The sequence below is a fragment of the Asparagus officinalis genome, chromosome 3, assembly GCF_001876935.1.
Source record: "Asparagus officinalis chromosome 3, Aspof.V1, whole genome shotgun sequence".
NCBI classification, from domain to species: Eukaryota; Viridiplantae; Streptophyta; class Magnoliopsida; order Asparagales; family Asparagaceae; genus Asparagus; species Asparagus officinalis.
In genome coordinates, this window is record NC_033796.1 from 3,364,992 (window position 1) to 3,384,246 (window position 19,255).

The following is a 19,255-nucleotide window of genomic DNA, read 5'->3' on the forward strand; positions in this document are numbered from 1 at the left end:
TAAAAACTAGAACTTATATTTATTTTTTTTATTTCTTATATTTCCTTTTTTCTTTACTTCTTTCCTATTATGATTATCACCATCATTAGACCATCATTATAATAATTGTCAATATCTTATAGTCTAATCAAAAGTTATTTAATAGTAATAACATTCTTGTAAGCAATTATCAATTAATAATAGTAAGTTTAAAATGCATAAATAGTATTATATTTTCAAAATGCATAAATATATATTTCATGATTATAAAAATTTATCTCACGTTATTTTATCAAAATATTCCGCTTCACAAAATTGTTCCTATTTATCCCACTAAAATATCCCACTAACGAAAAATTATTCCACTTTAATCCGCTTCACAAAATTGTTCCTATTTATCCCACTAAAATATCCCACTAACGAAAAATTATTCCACTTTAACAATTATCCCATTTTGCATGAAAATGTCCCCACTAAAATATCCCACTAACGAAAAATTATTCCACTTTAACAATTATCCCATTTTGCATGAAAATGTCCCAATTAACTAACACCCCCCTAAGAAAATCAAGTTTGGAGTTAGGTCCAATTCTAACCAAACAAAAAAAACAATCTCTATGAATAGCAAATCATAACAGAAAATGGTTCATCGAATGTGGACAATTTTTTCTCATATCCTTTGCATAATTTAATTAGTTTCCACATCATCATGCAAAATATTTTTATTTGATAATTTCCATTGGGCACTGATGGGCCCCAACCAGAATCTATATAAGAGATCCTCTCTCCCTTTCTCCCTCTCATTGTTCTCTTCACGCATTTTGGAAATTCCCCCTGCCTTCTTTAATAATTTTGTTATTATCTGGCAATGTTCGGCTTCTTTTTGGCCTAAAGGTAAGATCTTTCTTCCAAAATTCTCTCTTTTCTCATTCTGATTCATGGGTTAATCATGGAACTTATAGATTACTACGTGTTTGCATGTTGTTTATGGATTTGAGTTTTTAGGAGTATTCAAAATGCACATTCTCTGGTTAAGTTTTTGGGATTTTTAATAGAATAATCTCAATTTATGGCCCTTTTTTCTCCCATTTCTTTGGTGACCCTAAATTTGTAAGGCAAAACTAGAATTTTACTAACCTCTTTTATATCTGATTCTCTACAACAGTCTAGGGTAATGTGGTTTGTTTATGTTAATGTTATTAAATGGTTGGGGGGGGGGGGAGCTATAGGCAAATGAGGGAGAATATCTTTCATGTTCATCTTGGAGAACAATGACCCCTGCTACTTTGTGTTGCAACAGGGAAAATTGTTTGAAATCATGTGAATTGCATGGCAGATTTTTAACCTAAACAAATACAGTGATCAAAGTAAAGAGTGTGATAAAGTTTAATTAATTGCAACTGAACTTGTCAAATCATCCCATTACCACTTATATTGATCTTTACATTTTGTTTCGAGGATCACTCAGGATTTATAAGGTTCAATTAGCACTTCACAGAATTACATAGTTTTAGTCGAACGGACAATCATTTATTCTCTAGTTTTTTATTTTTAATTATTATTTTTCTTTTTTGCTTTACAGTCTGTTCTTGATAGAGAAATCCCAAATGGGTCCTATTATCGGTGAAATCGAAAATAAAGACTTGGACGCCACCGGGTTTTCTTCCTCAAATCCTCAACTAGAGAAACTTCCATCAGTTTATAAAGTGGGATTTCCTCCAAGAAAAAACCTTGGAAGAGAGTTTGTAGACACATTAAGGGAAACTTTCTTTTCCGATGATCCACTCCGCCATTACAAAGACCAATCAAGTTCAAGAAGGCTCCTGCTAGGTCTTCAATCTGTTTTCCCAATCTTTAAATGGGGAAGGAGCTATAATTTAACTAAGTTTAAGGGTGACCTAATTGCTGGAATAACTATTGCAAGCCTCTGTATTCCTCAGGTATATACTTTTCCTTTCAGAAGTCTACTTGCTTTAGCATAATCTTTTATGATGCTGATTTTGGTCAGTATGATAGGATATTGGGTATTCGAAGCTTGCAAACCTTGATCCACAATATGGGCTATGTAAGTATCAAAATGATTATTTGATTTACCTACTTTTGCTTGTTTTCAGTTTAAACGATTTTGTCTATGTTTTCCCTCGTAATTCTTCTTTTGACTGTAGACTCCAGTTTTGTGCCTCCCCTTATTTATGCATTTATGGGGAGCTCTAGAGACATTGCCATTGGACCGGTTGCAGTTGTTTCGCTGTTGTTGGGGTCTCTTCTCCAAGATGAAGTTGATCCTAGTAAAAAGGAGGAATATCTTCGTCTTGCTTTTACAGCTACTTTTTTTGCTGGAATAACTCAAGCAGCACTCGGGTTTTTTAGGTAAATATAACCATACAACGTACAGGTGTGAGTTTTAAAACATCGGTATAACATCAAAAGAATGGGATAAAATGGATACTAGTATATTGATTGATGGATAAAGAAAAAACAAATATATAAGCATATATGTATACTCTAAGATCAGTAGGGTGATATTATAGAAATTGGATGCTCCTTCATTTTGTTGACTTAATTTTTTTTAAGTTTTATTTTCCAAAATTTTTATTCTCTGTTTAATTATACTAGAAGAAAACTAAACATATAGACAAATCAGTTTTCATAGTCCCTACCACTGCAACAAGACTGTTGTATGTCTAAACTTTCTTTTTAGCACTGTTTACTTAATTTTAGCAATGTTATAAAAAAGCGATACCTAAGGCCTACTTTGTTATATATTTCGGATCTCATAGTAATTTATATCATCTCATTTTCCACTTCAGATTAGGTTTTCTGGTTGACTTCCTATCACATGCCTCGATTGTTGGATTTATGGGTGGTACAGCCATCACTATTGCCCTTCAGCAGCTCAAGGGTTTCTTTGGCATCGAGAAATTCACAAAGAAATCCGATCTTGTTTCAGTTATGAAATCAGTGTTTGATTCAGCTTTTCATGGGGTATGAAGTATTTAAATCACTTAACATAATATTTTACTGCTAACATAATCTCATACATTATCATATATATTGGTGCTTTCAGTGGAATTGGCAAACTACACTCATCGGATCATTCTTTTTGGCGTTTCTTTTGCTTGCTAAGCACATTGTAAGAACTTCACTTCCTAAGCTCATAGTTCTAACTCAATGATAATACATTCATATTCAAATACACTGGTTTAATCAGGGAAATAAGAAGAAGAGCCTCTTCTGGGTGCCTGCAATCGCTCCATTGATCTCTGTCGTTCTCTCCACTCTTCTAGTTTATGTTACTCATGCTGATAAGCATGGTGTTAAGATTGTAAGTGGTGATCTATCAACAAGTTTAGTTTGTTTCCTTCAACTACCCATATGTTTACTGATAGTAATTCTGTTTTTGGAAAGGTTAAAAATCTAAAAAAGGGACTCAACCCAATTTCTTTCGGTAAAATTTACTTCACCGGTGCGAATTCTGCGACAGGGTTCAAGATTGGAGCAGTAGCTGGTGTTATAGCCTTAGTGGTACTAATATTACTCCTAGCTTTTCCTATTGAAAAAGTTGTGTTTGTATATAAAACTAAGTGCTTGTATTCTTATTAGGAAGCTGCAGCGATTGGCAGAACATTTGCTGCCATGAAAGACTATCAATTGGATGGGAATAGAGAGATGGTCGCACTTGGGACAATGAATGTTATTGGGTCAATGAGTTCTTGTTACATAGCCACAGGTAAGTAAAGAAAAGAGTAAATTTCTCAAAACTTTGGGGTGTAGCATAAAACCCTTCTAAACTTTCTAAACAAGCAAAAGCTACTATGATCCATTTGAATTTGTCAGTGACAGTATTAATTGAAAGGTCTAAAGTACCTTTCTTACTACACCCTAACTTGAAAAATTCTGTTACTAAAACTAAAAGTACATAAGGGTAATATTGTCCAAAATATGTCATGGTATTTTAGCAAAAAGGTTCATGGTATCTTTACCTCAATTTGAAAGTTTAGTAGGGTTTTGCGTGAATCCCTTCAAAGTTCATGGTGTTTTGGCGTATGCTAAAGAAAAATACTGATATACTTGAAAAATGTACAATTGTTATGTATTTTCGGTCTGAGAAATATTAATTTCTGAATATTTTGAGGGTGTCCTCTATTTTTAGGTTCTTTTTCTCGATCAGCAGTGAATTACATGTCCGGTTGCCACACACCAGTCTCTAACTTGGTCATGTCAGCAGTCGTATTTCTCACTTTGCTTCTGATCACGCCGCTGTTTAAATACACTCCAAACGCCATCCTTTCATCTATTATTATCTCCGCTGTGGTTGGACTCATTGATTATAAAGCAGCTTATCTTATATGGAAAGTTGACAAATTGGACTTCATTGCTTGTATGGGAGCATTTTTTGGTGTGGTTTTTGTATCAGTTGAGATCGGTCTCCTAATCGCAGTAAGTGTTATTTCATTATTTGCAATAAAAGGTTATTACTTGAGTATGCTGTAATGATTTACAATAACAGGTTTCATTGTCATTTGCAAAAATTCTTCTCCAAGTAACTAGACCAAGAACAGCTATTCTTGGAAATATTCCGGGGACTACGGTTTATAGGAATATAGAACAATACCCAGAGGCAACTAGAGTTCCAGGAGCCCTTATAGTGCGAGTTGATTCTGCTATATATTTTTCCAACTCCAATTACGTTAGAGAGAGGTATGTAACATTTCTTGACCCTCCAACCAATTTGACTCTTTGTATGACTGGATACCTATAATAAAGTTTATTGGTAGAAGAAAAAAAGCTACATTACAGAAATTCCACATTTTGCAGGACTTCACAGAAACCCCCTAAGTTTTCGAACGTGACGGTTTGTCACTTGCGTTTTAATTTTTATGAAATTAAATTGAGTGTAAAATCTATGATCATTTGACATGAAAGTTATGTGTACTCACATGTAAACATGCATATGATTATTTATCGAATTTTTTTAGGGAAATTATTTATTGGAAATTTAGAATTACATCCAACACATACATTTCATTTTCAGAATTCTCAGATTGTTAACAGATGAAGAAGAGAGATTACAAGCAAAGGACCTCCCAAAAATCGAGTTCCTCATTGTTGAGATGTCGCGTAATTATACACAATAACTTCATATTTTTGTTCTTTGTTATCATTTCAATACTACTCATCACATATACCCAGCATTTCTCATTAAAAATGCTCTTTTGCAGCTGTGACAGACATTGACACCAGTGGAATACACGCCCTCCAAGACTTATACAAGGGCCTGCAGAAGAGAGATGTTCAGGTGAAAACATTAATCAAATTTTACATGTGCGCATTTTAGTAACCACAGCAATAATTTAGCCTACCCAATGCAGACAATGGCTTAATGTCAATATACCCAATTATTTACTTTCTAGCTATCTGTTATAGAATATGGATTATCTTTTAAATCGAGTTTTTTTACCTTGCCAATATGTTCATTAAGTTTATGATACATGTGTTGTCATAGATATTAGCTTCATCATCTAGTCCTGAACTAACTCTTTGTATTGCTATATCCTACTTGTGATTTCTTTCTTTTCTGATAACCAGAGTTATGATTTTTTTTCATAGTTTAGCTTCTGCTTCTGATTGTCAAGATCCCCATCTTTCGCAATAAGAACGCCTAAATAGTGGAATTGGCAACAAGCAAGTGAGTCACGCTATACAGACTACTCCCGAACTATAGGTGGAGGACCTAAAAGAGGCGATATGTGGCCGTTTACATACTTAGTTCCAAGCCTATATGTCGTATATCTCTTGAACCTGAGTACAGCAATAGCAACAATAAAATTTTATCGCAATTTTTTGCGAGAGGCTAATTTAATTGCTTCCAACCAAAACCTTTTGTCTCTAATCCACCTTGTCCAGTTGTCCTACTTTTTTTAACCTATGCATTCAGCAACCTTCATTGTGTATGACTATCCTTAGGTCTGAATCTGCATGTCATATATATATCGAGTTTGATTATAGTCCAAAATAGCTCGAATGTGGAACACATCTTTCTGAATTGTTTGATTTACGAGTCTTTTTTGCATATATTGACAGCTTGCTCTTGCAAATCCTGGGACTATAGTCATGGATAAGTTCTACTCGTCGAAGTTCACGGAGATGATTGGCAACAACAAGATTTTTCTAACGGTTGGAGAAGCTGTTATGACCTGTACTCCAAAGTCTAAGGAGGATGCTTGAAGGGCAGTGCTCGAGCTAATTGGAGTACTGTGCATCTTGTTGTAATTTCCACAGACACTTGGGTTGAAATTTCTCTTGATAAATGTGGATCATTAGCGTAGCAAACATACGAGTCTTTTCTCCTTGTTATTTAGTTTTTTTCTCTTGATAAAATTTTATTGTTATTTATAGAGATTTGGCGGGAGAGGAATAGTTGTAATGTTTTTTATCATCAGGGCAAATAAATTTATATTTAGTATACCAAGATTTAGTGGATGAGCGTTATGAGTGAGTGTTTAATTAAAAATTAACTAGTTTTAGGCCTGTGCGATGCACGGATTTGTTTAATATACAAAAATTAATGTAGTAAAAGAATGCAAAGTAAAATAGTAATAATATATAAGTAGTCAGAAATGATACAACCTAAGTTGCATATATAGTTTGGAAAATTAGAAAGTTTGGAAAATTTGAATCAGTTTAAGATCATATATAGTTTGAAAAATGTAATTGTGTAAAAACGGTATTCAGAAATATGACGGGAGTTATTTTATTATTTAGAAGGTAGAAAAAATTCAAAATTAAAGTGAAATGTCAAAAAAGTACCAAAAATGGGTAAACTTTAAAAAAATGAAAAAATGAAAGGTTTGGAAAAATATAAACATGGGAAAATAATTTTTGAACATTTTGTGCGAGTCATATCAATATTTAAACCGTTACAACTTTCCAAAAAAATTGGTAAAATAAAAGTGTAATGTCAAAAAACAAAGAAAATATAATACCGATCATATAAGGGGTGTATGACATCCACCTGAGGAAAATAAGAGACAATGTAATACCTAAATCAAATAAAGTCAGTGTAAGAAAATTGTATATGATTGAAATTTAAGAACATCATCAAAACATAAGAATACGGCATAAGGAGTACTCAATTAGTTAAATAAAATGTAACTTTAGCATGTACTCAATTGGAAGGATATGAAAAATTGTATGCATGTATGCATGTATGTGCAAGCAATGGGGAGATTATGAAAACTTGAGCATATATATATCTTCATGTATGTATGAATGGATGTATTAGAGGGCATTTCAGAAAGAAATATTTTAACATGACAACCCACTTTTATAATAGTATTAGATTTGTTCTTAAGACAAACTTCTAGTTAAACATACGATGGAGTGATTGTATTTTTGAAACACTTAATCTTGGTATTTGGCGTATATAATCTCTTGTTACTGCTGTCCAGGCTTCCCATTTTATTTAACCCAGTAGTATGCTATTAATGCTTCATATTATTTCTTTTTCTTTAATTTCCCCCCTCATCATCCATCGAAATGCATTAGAATGAAACCGACCCGAACCCGCAAGTGCCAACAGGCCTATAAAATCAACCCGTTAGCAGTTTCCCTCAAAATCCGAAACAAATGGCCCTCGCTCTCCTCCGCATCCTCCCAAATCTACCCTTCTGTCGCCCCAGCGCCTTCATTCGCCCAAAATTCCAAAACCCCAGAAAAACCCTAGTCCCCAAATCGAGAACCCTAGCCTCCCAACCCTGTCCTCCTCCACCATCGAAAACCCTAATTCTCACCAGAGACGATCGGATCGGGTCGTCGGCCGGCCGCCGTGGGGATTGTTAGGTTATCCGGGTCTTCGGCGGTGGAGGTCGCTGGCAGAGTTTTCCGGCCGGCGAGGAGGAGCGGAGGAAAGGAGGGAACTTGGACGCCGAGGAGTCATTTTGTTGAGTATGGAGTTGTTTCGGATCAAGATGGGAGTTTGATCGATGAGGTGAGATTTTTGTTTCTATGAGTGAAGACCTGTGGGCATAAGCTGTAGTTTTCCTAATTTTTTAGGGTTTTGTTGGTCGGTGATAGGTTTTGGCAATTCCTATGTTGGCACCGAGATCATACACCAGAGAAGATGTGGTCGAGTTGCAATGCCATGGGAGTGATGTGTGTCTGCGTCGTGTGTTGAGGGCTTGCTTAGAAGCTGGTGCAAGGCTTGCTGAACCTGGTTAGTTTAGCTTCTTAGTTTTCTGTTGATATGTTATTTTTAGGTTAGGTTCTGCCAAACCGGTGCAAATCTGGAGCATTTTGCGCAAAACCACATGCACTTTATAAATTAGACAATATCCCCCCTGAATACATAAAACTCTGAATATTTTTAACTTAAAATAAAATAACTCTGAATAAAAATGTGAATATATGTGTGTTGTTCTAATTGTGAATGTCTAGAATTTGGTTGGTTGTGTATTAACCCTTGAGACCGACATTATGACATGCTTGCTAAAAGGTTTTCATATTTACATTCTAGCTTAAATTTCTTAATACAATAAGAAACATATATCCTTTCCCCTTTATGTTAATATTTGCCTGCTTGTTAACGAGAATTCATCCAGTTATTTAAAATTTAGATTATCTATATGTCAAGTCAATTAACTATTATTAATACGTGTTTCATTAGATATGACTTTATTATAATAAATCATCCTCTATTTCTTGTCCTAAATTTTCTACTACTCTATCTCACTGGTTCTGCATATCTCATGCTCGCTGGTCATAAATTAATAGACGGAATCGTAGGAAGATATCTTGCATTGTATCTTGCTGTGTTGTTGGGGAAAAGGAGAGAGGTTGGCGAAACTTGGCAGAAACATGAGATAAAGAATTAGAGTATTGCAGTGACGTTTAGCAAGATGTATGTCAATACTTAATTGTTGGAGTTATTGATGATTTGATGCCTCTTGCTTTATTGGCACTCTCTTTCATGCTCAGATGCTAAGCTCTGGTTATTGGCACTCTTTCATGCTCAGATGCTACGCTTTCCTTGCTGTGGCGCTCTCTTTCATGCTCAGATGCTAGAGTTTAAAAAAATAAGCAAATTGAGTTTCGTTAGGATAAAAACATTATGATAAATGTGCAACTTTTTTAAATGAACATTATAAACATTCTTTCAAATTTATTTTTCCTTTCTCTTTCTCAATATGGACAATGGTCTAAAAGTGGATTGTGCGGCTAAATAGTCAGCTGATTTTAGGCGTTCGATACAATTTGTCAAGCTGGAAGGAACCAATCTGGCATAATGGATTGTTCCTAGTGAAGCTCAACCAAGCATTGGAAACTCCAACATTATATCTGCGAAATTTGTATCTCCAATGCATATGGGATTGAAGTCAAGCTGAACTTTGGAAACTATAAGAGATCAGGATGAGTACAAGAATTATATTAATTTTCTGTTAACAATGCAGCTTAACTACATAGAACAACAAGGATAATCAGACAATATAAGTAGGCTTACCTAGAGTGGAAGCATAGGAAAGACGATATAGGTTTTGACATCAACTTTCTACTTAATGCAATTATTCAATGCTTGAATCGTGCATGCCTGTGTTAGTATGAGACACTTTCGTGCTAATGTTTCGAAAAAGCCAAAAAAATTTATGTGCCATTCACATCCCATGGATACGTCAATGCTTGAATTGTGCATGCCTGCGTTAGTATGAGACACCTTCATGCTAATGACTCGAAAAAGCCAAAAAAAATTATGTGCCATTCACATTTCATGGATACCCACTATAACCCATGGTTGAGTAGGCCTATATAATGATTTCCCAACCACAAACTCCCTAGGGCCTACATATGGGCCATATGGTAGCCTGCATTGACATCATCCACAGGATTCTGTGCTGCTAATCTTTAGCTCCACTGAAAGGTAAGCCAATTTGGATTGTGCCCCTTTGTTTTTCGCACAGGAGCAATCTTTGAATAAATTTGCAAATGCGAAAGTTCAAAAATATGCAAATTTGAAAGTTTTAATTTAGTGTGAGGGATGATTTCTCTAAGGAAGAGCAATGTGGACATGATGAATCAGCATAAAAAGCATTAAGTGAAGAACGTAACAAACTGCTTCAAGGAAAGTCGAAGTTATAGATAACAATCACAAAGACCAATATAAGTTATGATCATATTATTTATGCATTACTGCCTAAATCTGATCACGCTTTTTCATATGTCATCGCAAAAGGCCGAAAGGGAATCTAAATTTTTACACAATTTTGGATATTGCAGCTGCATGACCCTCTAACCCCTATAGCTGCTAGTATGCTCGTGACAGCTATAGCAGCCCGTACACTTGTAGCTACTGGGAACACTAGTTTTTCTTTCTACAAAAGCAAGATATTCAGCTTACGGATTTTGACACTTGTGGGACTGACTCATGTGATATGTTCTCTGAGATTCTGTTAGTTGCTCAATTTGAATTCTCTGATCATATTTATGGATCTTTTAAGGTGAATTCACTCTTCGAGCATTTTTAAATGGACGATTAGACCTATCACAAGCTGAAAATGTTGGAAGACTCGTTTCTGCCAAGTCTGTTGCTGCAGCTGACTCCGCTTTGGCTGGGATACAGGTATACTCATGTTTCTTTAGTTTTATTTTTCTCATTTAAATCGTGAGTGTTCTCTGCTTGTTCAAATAATATAACTGATGACATGCCATGTATAACGATGTGTGATAGGGTGGGTTTTCTTCTTTAGTGAAGTCACTGAGAATGCAGTGCATCGAGCTGCTTGCAGAAATTGAAGCTCGTTTAGATTTTGATGACGAATTGCCTCCCCTAGATACCAGCATGTTAATAGATAAGATAAATGATATGTGGCATAATGTGCAGGAGGCACTGGATACTGCTAACTATGATAAACTTCTCCAATCTGGTCTCCAGGTACTCAAACCAAGTTGCAGTTCCTCTTTGTTTGCTCACTAATTTCCATAGTGAATTTACAAGTTATGGTAATTTCTTTATTTCTTTTATTTGAAGCTTATTCTCCTTGGTAGGTCTTCTTAATGTAGATTTTTTTGTTGGGAAATGACACTAAAATAAATTTGCTTGTTTCTGTTCATTTTTCCTTGTATAAGATTATATGTCTATTCTGGATATCCCCTTTATCGTTCTGGGTCAGACCAGAATGTCTTTAAGACCACTGGTGACAGTCGGTATTTGCATTGTTTTTTTATTATCTGCTAGTTATCATCTGCCATAGTCAATCTCATTTTGTGATGAAGTTCTGTTACTGAATCTCATTACTTACACAATGCTTTTGGTTATTTTGCTCTGGGCTTGATCTTAACATGTTGAATTGAGTGCAACTTATCATACAATGTTAGAAAACTCATTCTATACAGCTTGGTTTTAAATTTTGCAGATAGCAATCATTGGTAGGCCTAATGTTGGGAAATCAAGCCTTCTAAATGCATGGAGCAAAGTAGGTTGCCTAGTCTGCTTAACACTCTGTAGTTGTATTCTCTCCAGCTTTATATAACTGAATCTGCCGATATATATGACAGTCTTATGTGTCTTTATGGTTCTAACCTTCTAGATACAAGGTCATTTTATTGCTATCTTGCTCTATGTATTGTATTGATTTGATTTTTTATTCTTTACTAATTGTTCTAATCTTTATGCCTGATCATAATAGAAAACATTTTTTACTTTCCATCTAGTACCAGATATTGGATCCCGATTAAAGTTATTTCTGTACCTAGTATTGTTGAATATTTGATCCCTTGTTTAGAGAAGAATTTTTTTTGTCCAATTTACCTAGACTGTGGACAAAAAATTTAAAGAAAAAGAGCACAAAAAGGTTTCCATTATTTCAAGTTAATTTCCTCCTTTTTGTATAGTGTTAGTTTCACGCTGCTAGGCTGTAGTTCAAAGGTACTTGCTGATTATATTTGGAACTTGACTGGCCTTTTCTTCTGTCACAATTAGCGGTATATATATAGACTGATATATTATTCAACTAACCTACAGTAGTCTGCTTTATTTCAAATATTGAAAACTACAAACGTGAAACAGTGTCAGTGTAATGTCAGCTCTTAATGCCGTTTTATTAGATGAAGTCTGTTCTTTATTTAGTTTGTTTGCTATAACTCATGAATCATCAGATCACAGGCTCCACAAACAATAATCCTGAAAATAATTGATCATTATCATAGACCTTTTACGTACTATGGTCTTCTGCATCAGTTTGGTGCGTTTTTCTAGATTTTTTCTGTTTTACATAAGCATGTATTTAACTTGTCCAGACCCTGACACTTAATAATTTGCTTATCCTTTGCACTAGCTTCATCATCAATCCTCTCATTTGCATATTCTTGTTTTTCATCAATGTCTCCCCTTATCTTTCCTTCGAATTTTTGCAGTCTTAAGCTATTGCAAGGCTATATCATACTCTGTTGTGTACATCAATGGTCATGTTATTAGCTCCTTAACAATTCAAAACTGAACCCTGCTTGTTCTAACCTAGGAAGTCTCAGGGTTGTATATTTACAAGTATACATAATACAGAGTTTGTGTTTCAGCAGCATGTTGCCTTATTAAATTCTATATTTTTACTAGTATGCAGAGTGACAGAGCAATAGTTACTGAAATTGCTGGGACTACAAGGGATGTGGTAGAAGCCAATGTGACTATTGATGGCATACCTGTTACTCTTCTTGATACAGCTGGTATCAGAGAAACTGATGACATAGTCGAAAAAATTGGTCAGTATCCTGTTATATGCTTTTATGTAGAGCTTTATAGACCACAGCCCTTCTCAGGCTAATGCCTGTACAATTGTCAATAACCTTGCACTTGTTGAGTAAAGTCGTACATCTTAGTGAAGACAGTGTCTTAATTGACCGAACGATTTACCAAATTCATGTCTGATTCAGGTGTACAGAGATCAGAAGCGGCTGCATTGGGAGCTGATGTTATTATAATGACAATGAGTGCATCTGATGGGTGGACTGAGGATGATGAAAGCCTTCTTGAACATATTAAGATGAACAAGGTTTGTTTTCTTATTCTAGAAGAGAGAGGAATGAAGCAACATGTATTGTTAGAGTGTAGAATGCTGCATACATGCTTTATGATTATTGAGTCATCACATGTGAGGTGTAACCGTGTTAATCACTGCTTATCCGACCCATTCACTCCCTTTCATCTTTTGATCGCAGAAATCGGCTAACTCATCCACACCTATGATACTTGTTATCAATAAGATAGATTGTGCGCCATCTGCATCAGTGGAATTTTGTATGGATAACAGCACCTTCAGAGCGCATGTTAAAACTTGTGCTGTCACCGGAAAAGGCATCCGAGAACTGGAGAAGGCGGTTCTAGAGGTCAGAGGTCTCGAGCCTGTGTCAGCTGGTGGACGCAGATGGACTATAAATCAGGTAAACAAAGTAACATAACTTATGCTACTTGTTCCTTTTCATTAAATATGCTCTAAAATTATTATTGGTTTTCCATAAATAAACATAGCAGAAACCTATATGTTAAATTAGGATTGAGGTTAACATGTGTAAATATTATAGTGTAAAGGGATAGTTAAAAAAATGAACAAGACAACCAGATCAAACAAATTTTCACTATGTTCTTCACAACTTTCATGTCATTCTGCGTTGTGCACATCCTGGAGTTTCTGTTGCCAAACGCTATATTGCAGCATCCTATGCAGTTCAGGTGTTCAACTCCTTATATGTCCTGTAATTCTGTAAATTCTGCACTGTTAATGCCTTGTTGCTGCTCGATAGTCGTCAAGCTATTGGATTGTCAGGCTTGTACTTTTGCAATTTTGTACTTTTTTGCAAATGCTAGATTATTACCCTAGACTTTATATATTAAGATGCCGACAGGAGTGGTTTCTCGACAGGATTTATAGTAATTCATGATTAGATGATGAAGGTGTGATACAATACTGCATGTATGCTTCACTAGGATCATGGAAGGATTAACATTTGATCTTCTCAGAATCATTTGGCCGATTATTGGTGTAGTATAATCAAGGTCTTTTCTAGCTAATTTTAACTAAGTGGGAAGTTCAAAAGTAGTTGGCAGTTCAAGCTCTTGGATGGTTCTGAATCATCGTGGAATTGATCAGAAGGATGTGATTTTTGAATGTATAACAATTCTGTAGAAACGTTGGTGTTGGACATTTATCTTGTCTTGACCATAGGGGAAAAATGCACATGCTTTGTGTTTAACATGGTGAATGTTTTGTGATTTCATCAGAGACAATGCGAGCAGCTTCTTCGCACTCAGGAAGCTCTGTCAAGACTAAAATCATCAATAAATGAGGACTTACCATTGGATTTTTGGACAGTAGATTTGAGGGAAGCAGCATTGGCCCTTGGAGAGATCAGTGGGGTTGACATTTCTGAAGAAGTATTATCTAGCATTTTTGGCAAGTTCTGTATTGGCAAATAATTTTGGTGTAAAGATATTATTTATGTTGATCAAACTGTGTAAAATATGCAAAATGGTAACATTTTGTTATTCAGCGAATTAAATTTTGTGCATTGGAGGTCGTTCATGGATTGCAATGTTGGTGTACGAGAGTAATAATGAAACTTCAAAAGAGAGAACAGGTGGAAGATTGGGCAACTCATTTGTTGAAATCAAAGAAATGTTTGCAAAATCAGCGAAAACTGAAACTGGTATTCATATGCCTCAATAAATACTATTTCTACTCTCTTGTGAAACTAAAGGGTACTATTTCTACTCCCTTTGTCTGAGGCACCTCTAAATTTTGTCCTGCTTGCTCTTCATATTCTCCAACTGACGACTGGTAACTATATACAGGTTATGCAATTAAGCTAATTAGTTATCTCAAGAGTAGGGTATTTGCAGGAGCTCAGATTGTGCTTGGCTGATTCTCAATATTCATGAGGAGTGTTGCCCGCAACACTCCACCAATTACCGCCGAGAAGTCCAATCAACAGTTTAACCTTTTCATTCCATTCCATGCTTTCATTTGTGGTTGACCATAGACCAATGATTCTCCAAAAATGGTTATCAAATTTGAATTTTGTCCAGACAAGAAATTTGCATTTTTCAGACAGTCCACAGGTTGAAGGCAATGACACAACGTGGTATAGAACAAAATAGTAGAAGAGTTGAGATTGATCTTCAACATGCGGTGCAAATTTTATATCTCCTTTTTTTTTATTTTTTTGAAATCATTATGCAAATTCTTTTCCCCCAGAGCAGACATTTTCACGTTGCTTCTGATTCTGTCCTTTGCAATCGTGCAGGCTTGAGAACTTCCCCCCCTACGAAGTCATTCTGATTTTTCTGGTCAAGAGGGTGAGCATGCGCCAAATCTCTTGAGAGCAGAAGCAAGATAAAATTGTGTCACTTGTCAGCTTGTCCACGCACAGCAAAATTTATTAAGATCATAAGGTAATACCAGTTCTCTAGTGTTTTCAGTTATAAAGTCTGTATTTGAAAATGACATACTCTCTGCTGTACGTGATTAAAATTTGAAATCTGTGTCAAAACATGGGCACAGAGCAAGTCTATCAAAAAATTTAAGCATGAACAAGAACAACTATGTTGCAATAATAATGAACTGGACAAAACAAAAGTTGCCCAGTTATTTTTCATTTTTCAGCAATCATAACTTAAAATCCAATAGTTTTAGTGTAGCCCCATTCCTTAAACAATGAATACCCTCTATAAACTCTTGGATTTCAAGATTGCAAGTGCATGTACCCATTTATATATGCAATTTATCTCAATGAAGAAGTGTTCACGAAGTTGAAAGCTCAAAACTAAATGTCGATTAAGATGTTCTTATTAGAAACCACATTTTAAACCTTTATTTTATATTGTTTCCCTCTGCCTTTGCTATGTTAATATTCCGTGATAATCAGACTCTCCTCTTCCCCATTCCATTTGTTACCCAACAAAACCTTCAGAATTACAGACAATAATTTGCATCTGTCAGAATGTAACTGAATCTGCCTTATTTATTTATTTATTTTATCTTTTTTGGCACTCTAACAAACTATCCATGCTAGATTAGGATGCTCAGGTGTGTAGAATATTAATGTTAGACTAAGTGATTTTTTTGTTTACATTAAAAATCCATCATGTTTACGCGCTTGCTATCTTTGGAAAGTGTTACTAAGGTGACGCCTTAGATAATCATCTAAGGACGCGGCCTAAAAACACATGATTGAGCTACATTGTGGATGATCTGCTCTGTTGAACTTAATCTACATATTCTAAAAGCCCAACACACCAAGTTTGGGGTGAACCCATCGTCGTTTGACCCCCCGCCGAGCCATGTGAAAAGTTTTATTCATTCGAAACTGTTAAAATTGATACGAGTGGATGAAGGGTCAAACAACGACGGGTTCACCCCAAAACTTGGTGTGTTGGGATGTTAGAATATGTAGATCAAGTTCAACGGAGCGGATCATCCACAATATAGCTCAATCATGTGATTTTAGGCCGCGTCCTTAGATGATTATCTAAGACGTCACCTTAGTGTGAAGCACTTCTTCATCTCTCTTGCTCTACATCCATCTCTCTATATATAATAGTTAGTATATACATATAATATTATGATATGGGGTATATATAGTATATATATACACACGGAGCATTTGATTTGTTTTTATTGTAAACTTTCTGCTTATTTTCCTTTTTGTTTTTAATTTTAACAGAACTCAATATAAAATGCATAAAATAAGCTACTTTGTATATCAATCGGATAACGGAGATTAGTAGCCACATTATGATTTTATGGATATAATGCATGACAAATGGCCACCTTAAATGTCAAATAGGAAGCCAGTCACAGTGCGTAAATGCACAAAATCCAACTATTTGCACCATAAATCTTGCTCAGAGATCCAAGTCTTTATCATCATTAGCATTTACAAAGAGTTCAAAAGGTTGGAGACAATGGTATGAAGTGTATAACAGAAGGTATAAAGAACTAATTGGTGGTATCTTAGTTCAACAGCTTAAATAAAGTCCAATATAGAGCAGGGCAGCAAAAAAGTCGTGAATTGAGTCTTTGCTGTGCCACATGTTATTCATTTACTATCATCTCTTTGATCACCATGCATTTTCTACGAAGCACACGTTTTCTTGTTTCTGATTATGTCCTTTGATATAGTATACACTTGCACTCAGAAGTCCAAATGCTGAAATGATAGAGATATTGAAGCCGCTCTATATCCCAAATGCATTGTCACAATGACCCAATATTTCCTAAGATTACTGAACTTAGTTTGTGGATTGCCTGCAGAATATTTTCTTTTTTCCTTCAACTTGTCTTGATTTCTAGCATGGTTATCTAACATTTATCAATGAATCTTGTTTGAAGTATAGGAGAGATTGTTTAAGATTCAAATTGAAGAAATCTGGCATAGCCCTGTTACTGTCTTTTCATGGGCAAGCATAACCAGATATGAGGTTGTACCGTAAAATTCATTGATAATTTACGCACGCTTAATCTTATTTAATCTTAAAAATTTTCCTATTATAAGTAAAATTCTGGTGGTCCAGTGTATTTTGGTGGTCTATTATGCCAGCCATTTTTAATTTCTGTGCCACCAGACCGATACTCTGAAGTTTTGGTTCGCGTTGGAGAGTTCTTTTTGTACTCTAACAAGGCTAGTATATATATAAACTATTAATGTTAGACTAAGCGAAACCTTTCTATCTAGAAACTTTCTCCTGTTTACGCGCATCATCTTATTTAATAGTCACATGCGGATTAAGACCTGTAATACTAGAGGACATTCGCTATGGTACACTGGTATGCTTGTTTTCTTCGTCTCCTTTGCGCGTATTTCCCTTTTTAGTTTTGTTTTCTTAGAATTCATTATTAATTATGTGCAATTAATAACCTCGTCATTATATTGAGCTAATGACAGAGATTAATGGTCATATGACGATTTCATCGATGACATGCATGACAAATGATCATCTCAGCGTCCAATTAAAGGGTGGCACCAGGGGCACACCTTCAACCACACCTCCAACCACACCCCTTCTCTCATTTGCTACAGTGCACCGGGCCCCACATGTGATTTTAAAAATTTAAAATCACATATGGGGCCCGGTGCACTGTAGCAAATGAGAGAGGGGGTGTGGTTGGAGGTGTGGTTGGGGGTGTGCCCCTATCATTTTCCCCAATTAAAAGTCAATTACAGTGCTTCATAAACATATGGTACTCATCATCAGTTACCCGAGTTTGTGAAGAATCCGTCAAGTTTTAATTGAGGAACAGTGATTAGGATGCACAAAGAAATAGTTGAGAGTCCCTGAAATCATCGACAATCACAACTCTGTTTTTACTATGATACTATTCCTTTTGAATTAGTCTCTTACGTGTCGAATTACATGCTTTGTACTGTAGTAATTTCTTTACTATGATACTACTTTTGAATCATTCTTTTACGCTTCAAATTACATGCTTTGTATTGTAGTATTTTCTTTTAAGACTTGTTTCAACTTCCGAAAATTGTGTTTCCCATATTATACCAGAACCATTTAGTCATTATAATCTTTTAAGCTAAAGAGCACTAAATTATACTACTCAGCAACAATTTATTCTCAGAACTGTGTAATTAATAAATATTGAGGTAGGCCAGCAATTCCTATCATTGAACAAGAATCCTTTCCCCAGTACAATGTACCCAATATTAGCTCCGAAATTTTCCTCATTTATATAATAATAGCCGCCCACATCCTAAATTAATCTTTTCTCTTTATGAAATCTTTGACTATTCCATAAACAAAGCAAAACACTTTGTCGCACTTTCCTTTGCTATATATATATCTTCTATTGAGCCTCTTCTCCCTGCAAACTCTCAAAACTCTCAACATGCTTGCATTAAAAACCATTGATACTTCTTCCTCTATAAACTTCTCCAAACAACCGAAATTTACAAAGATTTCATGTTCAAGTGCTACATCCTTAGACATGAGGAATAAAAACAAGACCGACTTTTATAAGGTTCTTTCTCTAGAGTCTGAGACCGTAGGATTTGCAGAGATCAGGAAGGCATACAGAAGCCTAGCTCTTCAATATCATCCTGATGTTACTTCCCCATCAAAGAGGGAAGAGTCCACTAAGATGTTTGTTGAGCTTCATCGAGCTTATGAGACTCTCTCAAACCCGGAGTTAAGGAAAAGGTATGATCTTCAGTTGAGAATGAAGGAACCAGGAGGAATTTCTGCGCGCACTGAACTCTCGAGAGAAATATGGGAGGATCAATTACG

General features: G+C 35.4%; 2 protein-coding genes across 2 annotated transcripts; both read left to right on the forward strand.

The window, feature by feature from the left end:
• Positions 806-6,417, forward strand: LOC109832029 (sulfate transporter 1.3-like). Its single transcript, XM_020399485.1, has 14 exons — positions 806-873; positions 1,562-1,919; positions 1,996-2,044; positions 2,145-2,349; positions 2,790-2,964; positions 3,047-3,112; positions 3,191-3,304; positions 3,388-3,504; positions 3,583-3,709; positions 4,133-4,419; positions 4,490-4,680; positions 5,015-5,100; positions 5,202-5,278; positions 6,064-6,417. The coding sequence occupies exons 2-14, from the start codon at positions 1,587-1,589 to the stop codon at positions 6,205-6,207; spliced, it is 1,971 nt and encodes a 656-aa protein (XP_020255074.1). The 5' UTR covers positions 806-873; positions 1,562-1,586; the 3' UTR covers positions 6,208-6,417.
• Positions 6,822-14,541, forward strand: LOC109832504 (tRNA modification GTPase MnmE). The gene is made up of 10 exons (XM_020399856.1): positions 6,822-6,828; positions 7,776-7,969; positions 8,056-8,194; positions 10,470-10,591; positions 10,700-10,903; positions 11,385-11,444; positions 12,588-12,726; positions 12,898-13,016; positions 13,183-13,404; positions 14,243-14,541. The coding sequence occupies exons 1-10, from the start codon at positions 6,822-6,824 to the stop codon at positions 14,435-14,437; spliced, it is 1,401 nt and encodes a 466-aa protein (XP_020255445.1). The 3' UTR covers positions 14,438-14,541.

Bases quoted from the DNA above. Each gene is read 5' to 3' on its own strand.
- LOC109832504 (XM_020399856.1), top strand. The intron at 8,195-10,469 runs GTTAGTTTAGCT...GGATCTTTTAAG, and splicing joins TGCAAGGCTTGCTGAACCTG to GTGAATTCACTCTTCGAGCA. The intron at 12,727-12,897 runs GTCAGTATCCTG...TGTCTGATTCAG, and splicing joins TGACATAGTCGAAAAAATTG to GTGTACAGAGATCAGAAGCG.
- LOC109832029 (XM_020399485.1), top strand. From the start codon at position 1,587: ATGGGTCCTATTATCGGTGAAATCGAAAATAAAGACTTGGACGCCACC. The intron at 2,350-2,789 runs GTAAATATAACC...TTTCCACTTCAG, and splicing joins GCAGCACTCGGGTTTTTTAG to ATTAGGTTTTCTGGTTGACT. The intron at 3,305-3,387 runs GTAAGTGGTGAT...GTTTTTGGAAAG, and splicing joins ATAAGCATGGTGTTAAGATT to GTTAAAAATCTAAAAAAGGG.